Genomic DNA, 15,144 nt, shown 5'->3' with positions numbered 1-15,144 from the left:
GAGTAAACCCACAGTAGCCATAGTTGTGTCGCCTGATGATGCTGGTTGTAATTACTGGTGAAACGTCGTCCTCGAATTGTAAATGTTGTGGGTTTACTCTCCAACCCACGTGGTGTGCTGTACTGGTAAGGAATTGGCATGTTCTGTTTACGTGACAAACCTTACTAATTGGCTGTGTCGGGTGGTGGCCGGTTTAACGACAAATGTATATTTACGCAATCGAACCCAAAAAACCTCTTACGGATAATATTGGTCGCGAAAGCCTCCTGCGTGTTAAACTCGTCATTTCTTCAGGGTCACGTGATGTGTACGAGCAATCGTGGTTACTTCTTCGTGTACCTAGGGTCCTATGGTTTACCTACGTCTGCTTGTATTCCCAAACCGATTGTATTTGGTGAACAAATATGGTGAATGGTAGGAGTGGAATGGGTCCACGACCCCACTCAGCTAAATCCAATCGGATTGTCGCATCTCTGGAGTCACAATTTAAAATCAAATGATACGCTGTGTTTTTTTTAAACATTGCACAGTCGTCTATGGTAGTACCTCGAGTGGCTTCAAAGGTACCACGAACCTATCGCAATGCAACACAAACGGAGAGAGGTCCACGTCGGTTGAGTCCATCAGTGAAGGTTTGCGTCAAGTGCATCTGTTCAACAGGGTCTAACCTGGTCTCCTCGGGGCGGCTTGGTAATTTCATCAACAAATTGATGATGGTCACCTGCGGTCGGCAGGGGATGCTGAACAGAGTCACTGCCAATTTGATTTGCTGCAGGGATCCAAAATGACATCATCGTCATGGTCGCTGGCAAAGTGGAACCAGGACACGTTTAGCATCACAAGCCCAGGTGTCTCGCCTTTCATGCTGCCCGTATGAAGTGTCAAGTTTATATTCTTAGGTTTTTTCCGTAAAGTCACGTAGGTAAAAAAAATTAAATTAATAAAAGTAAAATAAAAATAAAATAAAAAATAAAAATCACGACGTTTCGGAGGCAACACAAGCTTCCGTCTTCAGGTGGAACCGTCACAGCACGATAGCTGTATCAAGTGAGAGAAATTCCAAGAAACAGTATTTGTATATATACTCAAGTTTATGTTTTGCGTTAACAGGTGTGAGAGAACGTGAGACCTGGACAGTCTCATTTGCAAGAGTGACCCGGGTCACAAAGGGCACGGGAGTGACCTCGTGCAAAGTGCACGTGTGAGCAAGCGTGCACTTGGCTGGCTTTGTCAAAATAACAAAACCACGTGAACCTCTCGGGACAGCTGCGTTGTGCTCGTCAACTTTCCAATTGTTAATAGAATGCAGTGTTGAGAAATAACCTTCACATGAAAGCTATTTCTTGGTGAGATGTCTATATAAAAGGTTTATATGCTCCTATTAAAGTCTAATACCATTGATCTCCCAACATATAATTCGTATTTGACATATCAATGAGGGAATTATATGAAAGCCATTTTTATCGTGTGATTATTTCTCCAAGCTTTTATTTGCGTGATATTATGCGCTATAAATAACACCGAATTCTTAGCTCGGTCATCATTCCGTTTGTATCGGCATTAAGAAACGGTGCCATTGTCCGTTTTTAGTGTGTTTGTTTTTCAACCTCGGGATTTAAACCCGTATTTGAATTGGGAGTGTGCCATTGACTTTTCTGTGCGTGGTCGAATGAAATGCCGGGGGATGAGGACGCCTGGGGTAAGACTCCCCAGAGGGCAACGCCTGATCCGCCAAAAAGCACCAGAGGCATTTGGAGCGAAACCAGAGGACGGCAATGACTCGCAAATTGCAACGCGCTAAAGGGAAACACGCGTAGGCCTTTTAGCCACTAAGTGGGCAGCAGATTCCGCAAATTTAGCTTGGCGGAATTGCTTCATTTCTGTATCATTGCCAATGTTTTTCGTGGGATGTTTGTGTCGTCGCCGTAAAGGTGATCGAAAAATTATTTTTTGGCGTCCCTTCGCCTGCGTAGACGTGTTTCTGTCTGTACGGGGCAGAGATATAACGAGAATAACAATGCGATCACATTGAGCCTTTACTCCCTTGCCGCCACCCTTTCCCTGCGTCTGAAACAGCATTATCGGGGAAGTGCACGGATATGGGATGCCAGCACAGGTGCGCTGTAACGAGAGAAGGCCCGGTGTGCTACTGTGAGAACGGCCAGCAAGTGATGCCTGATAAAAAGGGCTGCAAAGGTAACCTTTACACGAGACACCTCAGCCATCTCTTTTTGAAGCATCACACTTTTTTTTAACAAATGCCCTCAGTGGCCCAGGCACCTGTTTTCTTATTTCATACGCGGTTCCTATTTGCATTCAGAAGCACACATTCTCTGCCGACATGTTGCTCCCGCTTGCTCCCCTCGGATTTCCCCAAATGCAGTTTGCTTTTTTTTTGCTGCCTTGCACATCTGAGCCATTACCTAATGTGACAAATGCCGACGTCTCGCACGCCTCTCTCTCTATCGTCGCTTCTTATTTACATTCAGATTGTCGAGCGGCCTCGTGTGTGTGTGTGTGTCGGGTGCATTTTCTCCGACGAATAATTCTTCCTCAACCCTGCGAGCGTCTCTCGAGGTCCTTTTTTTGAGTCGTCGTAGCTTGTTCTGTATATTTTATACCTCACTGCTTCTTATATTATTTCTTTTGTTACCATCATTAAAAAAATGGCATTTCAAGAAAGTTGAGATTCAAAGCCCGAATGATTTGTCTTGATGGCTCAATTTGCATGCGTCTTCGACATGATCTCTTTTGGCAAGTTTTCAAAACTCGCAACTTTTCTCCGCGACGGCACATTTCACCCGCCCTCCTCTGTGCCCCGACAGACTTCGATGAGTGCGGCCTGTACGGGACGTGCGGCCAGATCTGCCGCAACACGGCGGGATCATTTACGTGCGGTTGCGTGGAGGGCTACGCCCTGCAGTCCGACGGCAGGTCCTGCAAGGTCAAATACGGTGAAACAGCGCCCGCCTTGGCGATAGACTTCACTCCACACATCGCCGCACGCGGAGACATTTAATTATCATAACCAATTACGGACACCTTCCTCCTGAGCGATCTCGTCGCTAGCGCCGTGTCGGAGACGTCAAGAATCTCAATTGGAAAGTCGCGGGCGTGGATTCCAGTTAGCGGTTCACTCCATCATACCTACTTGTTCAATAAAATAATTAATTTGTCTCGAGTGAACGCAAAGACTGGTTCCTGCCATAACAATGTGCAATTTCTGCCACTGGTCTACAAATGCCAACAGAGATGATCGCAACCCAATGTCCGCCTTGATCCTCGAGCATGCAGGTCCTTTCGGCTGCAGGTGATAGAACACCTTGAAGAGGTGTTCTATCTTCTATATTTGAGTATCTGGCTGATACCAGGTCGCTTCTGAAAAAGAGCTATATAGCTCTGTGGGCTTTACTTGGTAAAATAAAAATAAAATGTTAAGTTTATAGTTTAGTTTAAGATCATTTTGTTGAGAGTGCACTGCTGCTGCCATTAAAGTGTGTTTTTGGGGATAAAAAGATATCTTGAATATATTCCTCCTATTATTTTGCAACAAAAAAACGAATACATTTTATCTCTCATAGGTGACATTGGCAACATTGCTTATACCAGAGGTGCATGCCGATTATCCCTGCTGATGCAGTGAATTGTCGCAATTCAAGGGTGTGTTTTGACGCTGTGGTGTATGTAGCTACTTCTACTGGAGGATCATGCGAACCCCACTTCCTACAGCAAATACAAATGGAAACACGTGGATTATTCTACACACCACTGAGTGCATGTACTGTGAGCTTACAACTACGATATTGGTTCATTCACGTGCTCTCACACCCCTACTGTCGTGTATTAACAACACATTCCGTAACACTACTTTACATAATATTGCTAAGTCGAAAGAGCAACTATTTAAATTAACAATGTATACCAGCAAACATGCCATAACCCGCACATGAACATGCATCTCCGTGTTTGCAAGTCTTGCTGGAAACGCACGTCATATGAATGCGTTAAAACATTTATACACATAATTTATTAACGTATATAAATAATATAAAACATTTCCCCATCCGCGTTATGTACCGGCCCGCATAATTATTAACAGCACTCTTCATTATTAACGTACTAACCAGGCGCTTTGCTTCACAAACAAAGAGAAGACCACTTCCCTATTAAACAAAGATAGGCTGCCGTTGTAACTGAACGCAAAAAGGAAAGAGTAATTCATATTGCAATGCAAATAAACGTATCACCGTTTATTACCCATAACTCCAAAGGATTGCCTTCGGCACAGATGGCGTACCATAATGCCGTGCCTTTCGGCAAGAGCGAATGCTCCTACACAGCAAGTGAGTTAGGGCCGCGTGCATTCATGAATCGGGCTCGTCGATCCGCCAAGCCTTCACTAGACCCCGCTGTGAGATGGCAGCTGAGTGGCTTACAATGTCACGGGCAGCACGTCCACTTTGCGGCCGGCCTGCCGCACACCGGCACGTGACATCGCACGTGTCAGCTGGCAGAAAAAACGCGTACGACGCACGGGGCAAATGAATTGTGAACGTGCGTCGGACTCGGGCCACGTGAAGGCACAGGGGGGACGCGTACACGCGAGCGCGTTACGTACGAGCTCGTTGCGATCGCGATTCATTGCGAATTACACCGTTGCAATCGCGATCGGCTCAGGTGTCTTTCTTACGTACAGCGGTGTTTTTGATAGATGCTTGTCGCTGACATGTGTATAATTCTAGATTTGAAGCTTTCGTGACTGCAAGGATTCATACTCTTAGGTTTTTGCGGTAAAGTCACGTAGGTAAAAAATTAAATGAAAATTAATAAAAGTAATAATAGAAATAAAAAAAATAGTTAATAATAAAATATGTTTTAATACTAATAAAATATGTATTTTTTTATTCTTTATTTTATTTCTATTATTACTTTTATTAATTTTAATTATATTTTTTACCTACGTGACATATGTATAGGTGCGTGTGCATGTGTTATAAGCAGATGAGTGTACTAATGTATATGTACATCTGTGGGTTATATGTGCTACAGGTGTGTGTGTGTGTGTGAGTTTTATGTATGGTATAAAGACAAAGGTCCCCCATATTGCGGAGCAGGATTGGGAAGTGGTAGTGTAGCGGTTAGCACGATGCTCTTCAAACCCGAGTTCAATTCCTACTCACGGCTAACATCGGTCAAGGATATCTGCACTGGTCTTGGGCCTCCTCTAGGTCGACTCAGCCTCAAATGTGTACCCCAGTCCAGTGTGTAAACATGGACACTTGGGAGACAAAAGTAGCTGAAATGTGACGTCGTATCAAAATGCGCAACTTTTAATAAATATAGAATTGTTATAACAACACTAATTGTTATAACAACACTCCTACAACATCAGTGTGCAGCACCGCATTAAATACGCACTACAATGACGATAGTTTAAAGCGATTTGAAGCATGTTTATTTTCAAAATGGAAATATGGTTTTGGGGTGGGGGGGGCAGAGCTTTGTGACGTCATATTTCAGGGGGGGTCTGACTTTTTGTGACGCCGTGTGACGAGGGGGGGGGGCGTTAAAAATCGTCCAAAATTCCTTGACGTCATTTATGGACGGGCCCCTAAGGTTTGTCACGTAAACCAAAGGTGGCAATTCAATACTAGTACATGTTTTAATTAGCAGTGCATGCAATTCGTGACGAGTACATGTTACTAGGGCACGATTTGACACGTTCTGTTTACGTCACAAACTTTACTAATTGGCTGTGTCGGGTGGTGGCGGCTTTAATGCCACGTGCATATTGGTTTGCGAAAGCCTCCGTGTCAAACTATATTAAGGCTATATGCAGGGATATTTTTCTTTGTCGTTGCTCTATAGTATGTGCTCATGTGTCTTTCGAGATGTTACAGGTGTGCGTGCGGTGCATGTGTGTGATGTGTACAGGTGGGTATTAGTGCACGAGGAGGTGTGTCCACTTTGTGCCAGTCGTGCAAATCGCCCCTAAACCCTCGATGTTAAAGCATGTAAACAAACAGGACTGACTACCGGCGCCCTGCCGGCGACAAGGCGTCAAATTAAAATTGTATTCAATTTTCCCATTTTCGGAGGCAATTTCACCTTCAAATGGCCCACTTTATTCAATGCAAATGAAATATTCATTGCGCGTGATCTACGCGTCTGGAAGCGTCCGCGAACGGCGCTCAGTGCCTGTTCTTCTCGTGTCTGTTCTTCTCGTGCTTACCTTCGTCGAGAAAGCGACGGAAGTTTGCTAAAGGACCCCTTTGATGCCACGGTGACATTAGATTCGGGTGGCCTTGCGGCTCGGCCTGGCCGTGCGAAGTGACATGGCCGGTGGAATCGGCTCACGGAGTTGTATCGAGAAATGCAACTCGGGCAGCGGCACGTTTGCACTTTGACTACGATGTACGCTTCTCCGCGACACGGACACAAGATAAATAAGAACCGTAAACGTGTCTGGCAGTAAAAGCTGTTGTTTTCCAGCAAAGCCAAAGATGTATGGTTGGCCGAATGTTTATGCACGTCCTTTTCCCCCCCCCTTCAGCTTTGTTTAAATTCCCATATCTCTGAAAGCAGTGGAAAGCTGCTGCTGCTGCTGCTGCTGCCGCTGCCGCTGCCGCTGCTGCTGCTGCTGCTGCTGCCGCTGCTGCAGGAGGAATAGCTCAAGACGTCAGGGACTCGCTTGGTGTGGAAGAGCCCCAGACTCCCACTTCTATGTAATGGGTCATTTTGGCCGTGATATTACATTTTTTTTTGCACCTAAGCCACCCTATCTCAACAGCTGCAGCGTTAAAGCTTTGCCTTGATAACGGGCGTGGGGCCACGCTGTCGGATTCGCAAGCTCTTCTTTGGGTTTATGGCGCCGCGTATAGCGTAGGCTGGCTTCTCAAATAATGCTTACCTTTAATCCAATGTACTTTATACGAGGGTTTAGCTTTCAGCATTACACCATTTCAGTCAAGCTACAGCTGCTTGTAAAACATATTTTGGAAGAAAAAGAGCATCCGTCACATTTTAATTATAAAACTGCAATATTCAGTGATAATTAAAAGTGCCAATTATATGGTTATAAAGGAAAGATTAATGTCTTTAATACTAAACCTCCAAAATGTTACTATAATATATAAGCGATCATCTAATTGAGATGAGTTCCTTTTTAAAGGTCATGAAAATGATGTTACTATAGTGTTCCAGGAGAATGGCTTTCATTTACATGTTTTAATTTAATCCCCCACTTTCCTGGATGCCTTTCATTTTGTCAAAATATGCCTCCAGTAATGATCCAAGAATTTGGTGAAATATTTAGCATTTGTAATTGTGCGCACAACAGGTAATGAAAAAGAGATGAAAATAACATGGAATTAATTGCACTTGTGCAATAGGTATAGAGAATCAATTATTCCTTAAGTAAACCAGAATTGCGCAAGAGATGCACGTTAAAGTGCAAGATGTAAAACGAGCTATGTGGCTCTTTAATAATCAACATGTCGTCTGGAGTCACGAAGCATTTACCTTGCAGACAACTGTGATCAGCTTCAATACGTTTTCTCATTAAAATTCAATTAATGCTCATTCGGTGTTGTGGGGTTTTTTTAATCTATTGGCCATTTATTTCTGAATACAATAAACAGTTTACCAATGTGGAACATCGTAAACGGATACCGTAATGTTATTGCCACTGACAATTGCGCTGAAATCTGGTAACGTTTTAGACAAAGGTACAAATTCAATCTACACTTGCCATAATACGTAGACTGTAAGACGGCACGGTCTGTAAAGTCACTTTCCGATTGCCATAATATTCGGAGGGTAGGAAAATCCACTGAATATATTTCTTTGCCACGATCAGCTTAGGGCCTCGCGAGTAGCAGCCACGGATGTGCTTAAATTGCTCGATGAATAACCGCACAGAGTGATCAACCAAAATCCCGGTGCAGTTTGGAATCTTCGCCCTGGGGCTGGCGGCGGGTTCACGCAGAGCAGGTTTAATTCGAACTCGCACTAATTTGTAATATTTAAAAGGTCAAATTGGAATCTGAGGCCATTTTTTTTGTTGCAACAACAACAACAAAGAGTTTTGATAATTCAAGGTCCACATTGATCCATCATGCGGACTTTCTGGCCCTAAATTTTGTATTTCCACCACTGGCTCAGGGCCATCAACTTTCATGCAATGTCCCCACTGAGATAAGCGGCCAATCGTGTTGTTAAGCTAAGCAGTGAGTGCAGTATTCTGTCCGCTGTGCAGTGCTTTCAGTCGAAGCGGTTTCTAATCACTGTTTTGGCTTTGGTGTCGGCTTGAAATAAGAAAAAAAAACACCCACAAATTGGATCGTTTTTTAAAACAAGGGCACTACGTTACACGTACAGCCCTTTCATAAATCCTCGGCAAACTTGAAGAGGAACGTAATAAGCGAAAAATGCCATGCATTATTTACCTTATTACCTTATTTTTCTACCGCTTTCTTAGATGAAATATGTGTACTTCTTCTGTTCCACTTATTGCTCAAATTTTGGTGCTTTAACCTGGGGACCCTGAGCGAAGAAGCCTTGTTACAACAAAATTACCAGCAGTTTTTATTTGACTCCCCCTGTCTTGGCGTAATATCTCCATTACCCGCCTCTTACCCTCATCCAATTGAGTTAATATGACGGAGGTGTTTAAAGCTCATGCCATCTGTCTGAAAACCTTCAAAAACGTATTTTTTTTTATTAACCTTGCACATCAGCTTCCTCCCACCCATTCATTTTGCACGATTAAATATGACGTCGATCAATAATTTTCAGTCCCTCCTTATTTCTATCGCCTCCAAGAGGGAAACGTTGATGTTCTTGGCCTGGTTGAGACCTAACATTCTCCCGTAGATCAACTCTCATTCGACGCAGTTCCCCACGGTTTGAAGGTAGAAGCACGTGCACGCTCTATTACTAGAGGTGGCGGTTTAGCAATTCTTTCTAAACCTGACCTTAAATTTAGTTCCCTTAACCTTTTTCAACATAAATACTTTAAGTATATTTCTCTTCGTCTGCCTCCCCTGTCCAATATCAATCCACCACAAACTTATTATCTGAATTCTCATTCTTGGGTCTCACCTCCAAACCCAGTTATCATTGCAGGTGATCTGAATATTCATGTTGATGATTGTACCAATCCTACTGCTCGGAGTTTACAGTCTTTCCTTGAATCCGTTACATTGCTCAAATTGTGTCATCCCCCCCACTCACGCCCACGGTCATGCCCTGGATCTGGTTATTGCAAACTCTCGGAGCCTTGATCTCATTTCAAATTCCCCAGTTGCTTCCAGTAGTCCGCTCCCTCCCACCTTTCCTCACTAACATTTATTTCCGCCCCACTCAATGTTTATCTCCGTCAACTATCTACTCCCATATATCGTCAATTGATTCTAATTGTACTGACCCAATTCATCCTACCATCGAACACTACAGCAGCACTGTGAACAACCTTGTTCCTTTCTAAACACGGGTATTGTGAGCCGACAAAACAAAATCCTTCGGCACCCAGTTCACTCGAGACCTCCCAGGTAAAAAAAAATTAACCCGTAAAAACTAACTTTTTCACTATAAATCCTTTATATGCGTGGCATCGTTTTTTTTTTATTATTCATTTCTGTTTTTCTTGAGTAAGAGTTTCATTTTTATCACATTGGTATTTTAAATTAAATATTAAAAAAAAATTTTCCTGAAAAGTGGAAAATTTTGGAAATTCTTTTTCACAAAAATAAATTGTCACGCACAACGAGTCTGTGTGCAAAATGTCAGATCGATTGGATCACAGGAAGTGGGTTAAAAAACGACCGAAAGATTTGCACGGTCGTAAGCGTGCAAGCAAGTGAACTTAATATAAAGGATTTTAAAACAACATGCTGGTCGCAAGCTGGAAAGTCAATGGGTAAGGTCCGGTTTGAAAGTTTCTTCGTCAGATATTGAAGGATCGTAATCGAATCCTATCGAGCAGCACCAAAAAAAAAGAATAAGTCTGACTTCGATTTTTTTTTGTACTTTCTTGCACCTTTCACGACTGTCGTGTTTTTTGTACTGTTTGTTGTTGTGACGTTCTCACCCGCCCCTACTGGACATCTGTGAAAAAGAGCTTCGTAGCTCATCGGATTCCTCCAGCATAAATACATTTTATTTGCAACGTCGGCAGTGCTCTGCTTCAACCCCAGTGCCTGGTCCCTTCCCCGACCCGCGTTGGGAGCCGAGTCTGAGCAGCTGGCTTCCTTTTGTGCATAAAAGGTTGAACATTTTACAAGTGGCAAATTAGCATTGTACAATTGCCTCCCCTGTTGCTCGCTTCTCCTGTCCTTCACCCCTTCCTGACGTTCGTCCAGCAGTCACCCACATTGTAATTACCATCATCATCATCATCTCCAAACTGAAGAAGTCGCTTTCCATTCTGGTTCCCTCAAAACTCATCCCACATTGCCCACCCACTCAAGTAGCATACACGACTCCGGCAGTTAACGCCTCCACATCTCTACTGATATTTGCCCTGCACTAACATTAGATGCTGTCACGCCCATACAAGTAAAAACAAATTTGACCCTGACATTCTATTAAAGCGCCACCCTATCTCAAACCTCACATTTTTCAGGAGATGTTCTGAGAAATATTTGTTTTTGTTTGCCATGTATCTAATCTTGCCCATCGATGATCTCTGTGATCCAGTGCAGTCCGATTCTCAACAAGGCATTCTACGGAGACAGCTCTTTGACACGTGCTCAATGGCCTCCTCGTCTTTGCCGCTCGTGGGTCTCCCACGATTTTGGCCCTCCTCGTTATTATTGCTGCATTTGACATTACAGACCACCACTCTCTTCTGCAGCACCTTCAGATATGCATAGGCATATCAGGCATTGTTACTCTCTTCCTTCTATTCTTATCTATTAAATCGTTATATTTATGTAACATTTCTGGGTACATTTTCCTCTAAAAAGAACATTCACTTATGTTGTGCCTCAGGGTTCCTTACTGAACCCACTGCCTTTCTCCCCATTGGGTGCAATCATATCCACTTTTAAGGTGGGATGTAATTTTATACTGATGAAACCCAGCTGTACATTTCCTGTGAATTCATGTAAATCATCCTCAATGTACAATTTTGAAACCTGCCTTGATGGAATTTTATAACTGGATTGGATGTAATTTTCCTCCTAAAAACTGCCAAAGCTGAGATTCTTCAAATGGGTAAAATGTTAGTTCTAAATAAAGCCTCCAAGCCACGTCTGCATCTCCAGGACTCGAATATTACGTTGGCAAAAACAAAATGGTGGGCAAACCTTGGGGCCAATTTAGATCCGGAGATGTCATTCACCCACCACATCTGCCACGTCCGTAAGGCCTCCCACCTGCACCTGCGTGACATCGCCCACGCACAGCCCTGCCTGGCTCCACCGGCTGTCGAGGCCCCAATCCACGTCTCCGTTGCCTCTCGCCTGGGCCACTGTCGCTCGCTACTCGTCGGCCTCCCACATTTCCCCACTGCAAGTTTACAGATCATTTATAATGGTGCTCCAAGGCTCCTTGACCGTACACGAAAACGTGATCTCATCACTCCAGTGCTACGATCTCTCACCACTGGCCTCCTGTCAAGTTACTGATTTATTTTGAGATTGCAGTGTTTTTGTTTAAAGATTCTTCTTGGTCTTGCCCCTGTCTCCGAACCCCTCCACTCTCACTCTACTCACCTCTCTGGCACCGTTGTCTTTGCTCCAGCAATAAAGGCGTCCTTCTCACAGGGCTGCCCAAAGCCGACCTTCACTCCATAGGAGGTCGCATCTTCTCGCCTGCTGCTCCTGGGGTCTCCAATTCTCTTCCTCTTGAACCCATGCCGAGTTGAGACTCTGCCCTTGTTGAAGTCAAGGGCTCAAGATCCGTTTGTTTTGATGTGCATAGAGCTCATTTTTATTTCTCTCACGCAAAGCATCGGGAGATGCAGATGCATTTAGACACTGTCAGAGAAGAGTACATTGGATCGTATTTCTGCATTTTTCGCACAGCACAAGGGAATTTATTTGGCTAGATCTTTAAGCTTCAAACTAAAAATCACACTTCCACGTTTAATCTGGTTGATCTTTATTGCATCGGTATGATTGAATTAATATTAGCACGTACTTTATGACAGCACATGCGTTTTAATCTGTCTTATTAATTTGAAGGTCTGTATTAATTATGATAAGAGGCAGTAGATGGTAATTGGTTGCATGGCTGCTGTGTTGAGCACGGTGATAATGGAATGTGCCGCTTTGGTTGTGCCATCGGGGGTGTGCTCCTTTGGTGTGCTGTCCTTCAGTGACTTATAACATCAGTATTGTCATTTGCTGTCTACGTTGTACTGCAACAGATTCATTTAATTATTCCCACTACTATCAACACCAAATCACGTGCGTAATATTTGCAGTGCCTTGAAGGTGCAATGCCTGTGAATTTTTGCTTTAATGTGCGTGCTTTATGTGGCACCGTCTCATGGCAAAACACAAGACGGCACCGCTCTATGATACCGCTATTATCATTTCATGTTCTGGCAATTGATCACTTCCAAGCATAACCAGTTGGATGGAACGATGTCTGTGAGAACGTAAATCATTAAGAGGTGAGTTTGCACACGCAGATGCTGGTCGTGGCTTTATTCAACCTTGTGCGAAATGAACAGTGGATAACCATTTCTAGAGACCGACCTTTTCCATGGGATTGGTGAATTAGTGCTACTGGCTGCACGTCATTACTCCTTTTTATTTTATTCAACGAGGTAAGACCCACTGAGCTAAATAGCTTTTTTTCAAAAGCGACCTAGCCACAAATAATAGCTAAACGAAGTGGCTTATCACGTGGAAATCTATCGCAGCCAAAGATACTCTAAATGCGTGATGTTGATTCTAAATGTGGAGGGAAAACCCAGAGGATGCGGAGGAAAATCCACGCAACCATGGGGAGAGAGACAAGCAAACTCCAAATATACAGCAGCAGGCGTCAGGGTCGGGATCGAACCCACGACCTCCTGCATACCAGGCGAGATAGATGACATCTCACCACCGTGGTGCACATGAACAGAGATAACCGTCAGTCACATTGCTAATTTGAGCATAGGGATGCTGAAGACTTACTATCAAAATAAAATGTAAGGTGGTAATAGTGCAGCCCTGCAATGCCTTGCTCCAGCCACTGGTGGTGGAAGGGCCTTCATGAGAGGGAGCTCAAGAGAGAGCCCCGTTAATGGTGTATTTTTGCAAACTCTGCCGTGCTGCAAAGATATCTTGTCAGAGGTGCGAGTACCCACACTTTACCCCACCGCACGCGGACCTGCCGATCAACGAACTCGAGTTGTGACCCATGTGTATTGTTGGGTGCATAATGGTGGTGGGACATTTAACAAACTTGCCCCATTTCTTTAGCTGCCGCGCTGGGAGGACCAAATCCCACAACCGGCCCAGAGTTTGATTGGAACCGGCGGAACCTGGATCGCAAGTCCAGTGCACTGACCACTCCAACCTCCCGCAGCATCTTTACCTAAAACTGAAGGAAAAACGAAAGGAAGCCTCTGATTAGCATGGTTGGCTACGTACGGTGTGAAATAAGTTCAACATACATAACAAAGACGAAGATCCCCTGTATAGCCTGAACAGATTGTTGGGGAAAGTGCTGTTAAGCGAGCACCTATGAAGTCCGGAACGGTACACGAGGGGGTGGGTGGCCAGCACCACGCCCGACCCCCTTTGTCTCCCGAGTGGCGATGTTTACGGACCGCACCAGGTGCTCATTTGAGGCTGAGTCGACCTAGGGGAGACCCAGGACCGGTTCAGATATCCGTCACTGGTGTTGGCCGTAAGCGGGAATCGAACTCTATTCGTCGGGTTCGGAGAGCAGCGCGCTAACTGCTAAACCACCGCTCCATGCATACACACACACACACACACGTACACACACACACACATACAGACAGACAAAACACCGCACTAATACATCTGACGATCCTCACGCGAGTGCAGAGCCCTCGGAGCCGCCTGCGCTGCTGGTGGTGTCCAGCACATCCAGCATCGTGCCCATGCACCTCAACGGGACGGCGGTGCCGTCCGCGCGTCCCGTGGCCGCGTACGCCGCGGGCACGATGGACTTCAGCTACGCCGGGCAGAAGGTGTGCTGGGCAAACCGCACGGCGACCAGCCCCACCGGGGTCTTGCACTGCGCCAAGATGTCCAGCCTCGGGGCCTTCTCAAGCAAGACGGTCATTGACATCAACTTCGTCATGTACGGTAGGTCGTTGCTTCTTCCCTAAGCGACGCAGTTTTTCCCGGTCGTCACCGCGTGTGTTTCCTCGGCATGGAGCACGACGTTTCGTTTCCACGTACCTGTTGGTAGGTTTTTTTTTTTTGCAGGAAGCTGGATTGAAACTGAATTGACCAATCTCCCTGCGCCAGACGTGGCGTCGAACAACGCGTGTGCGGTGCAACCCGAAAACACATGAGAGATCGATACGGCACATCTGCGAAAACACACACAGGAGAACTGATGTTTGACACCCTCTCTCTCTGCTACCCCTGGTTTTTGGAGCTCCCTCCCCCTGGTCACCTGCAATGCTGACTCCCTCATCCTGTTCAAGCCCAGACTTAAAACTTCCCTCTGGCAGTAAATGTTTGTCCCTTTCCCGTACCTAAAACTAGTGTATATAAAGCACCGTAGGTTCCTTCCCCCTCTCCCCACCCAAAAAGTGTCTTTGTGTGTGTGTGTAGAGTGGCAACCCAAGTTTTATTCTCACTCACGTCCAACATCAGTAACGATTATCTGAACCTGTCCTGGGCCTCTCCCCTAGGTCGACTCAGTCTCAAATTAGTCCCTGGTGCAGTCTGAAAACTTCGTCGCTGGGGAGACAAAGGCGGCCGGGCGTGGTGCTGGCCACTTACCCCCTCGTGTGCCGTGGCCGGCCTAACTATACGGGATTATTTGTCGTGTCTGCAAAACAATACCTTCAAATTTCCATCGCCACATTATAAATCACGTGCTTCTCCCCACACTTGCAATCCCCCTTCCCTTGTTGCTGTGTAAATGTACGTTGTATGTGACACTGGCAGTGGAGAGAGCAGGCAAGGCTGCGTTGGCTGGGTCACGTAGCCCGCATGC

General features: G+C 45.1%; 1 protein-coding gene across 2 annotated transcripts in view; it reads left to right on the top strand.

Annotated features, from left to right (window-relative positions):
- Window positions 1-15,144, top strand: part of LOC144726318 (prolow-density lipoprotein receptor-related protein 1-like) — a 267,656-nt gene that overhangs the window by 105,274 nt on the left and 147,238 nt on the right. For both annotated transcript variants that reach the window (XM_078605048.1, XM_078604959.1), the window contains exons 4-6: window positions 2,077-2,196; window positions 2,826-2,954; window positions 14,016-14,279. In XM_078605048.1, the coding sequence (XP_078461174.1) occupies window positions 2,077-2,196; window positions 2,826-2,954; window positions 14,016-14,279 (513 nt within the window). The remainder of the gene's footprint in view (window positions 1-2,076; window positions 2,197-2,825; window positions 2,955-14,015; window positions 14,280-15,144) is intronic.

This window comes from Lampetra planeri, chromosome 1 (assembly GCF_965212315.1).
Source record: "Lampetra planeri chromosome 1, kcLamPlan1.2.h2, whole genome shotgun sequence".
In the NCBI taxonomy this organism is placed as follows: Eukaryota; Metazoa; Chordata; class Hyperoartia; order Petromyzontiformes; family Petromyzontidae; genus Lampetra; species Lampetra planeri.
This window is presented reverse-complemented; position numbering and strand designations above follow the sequence as displayed.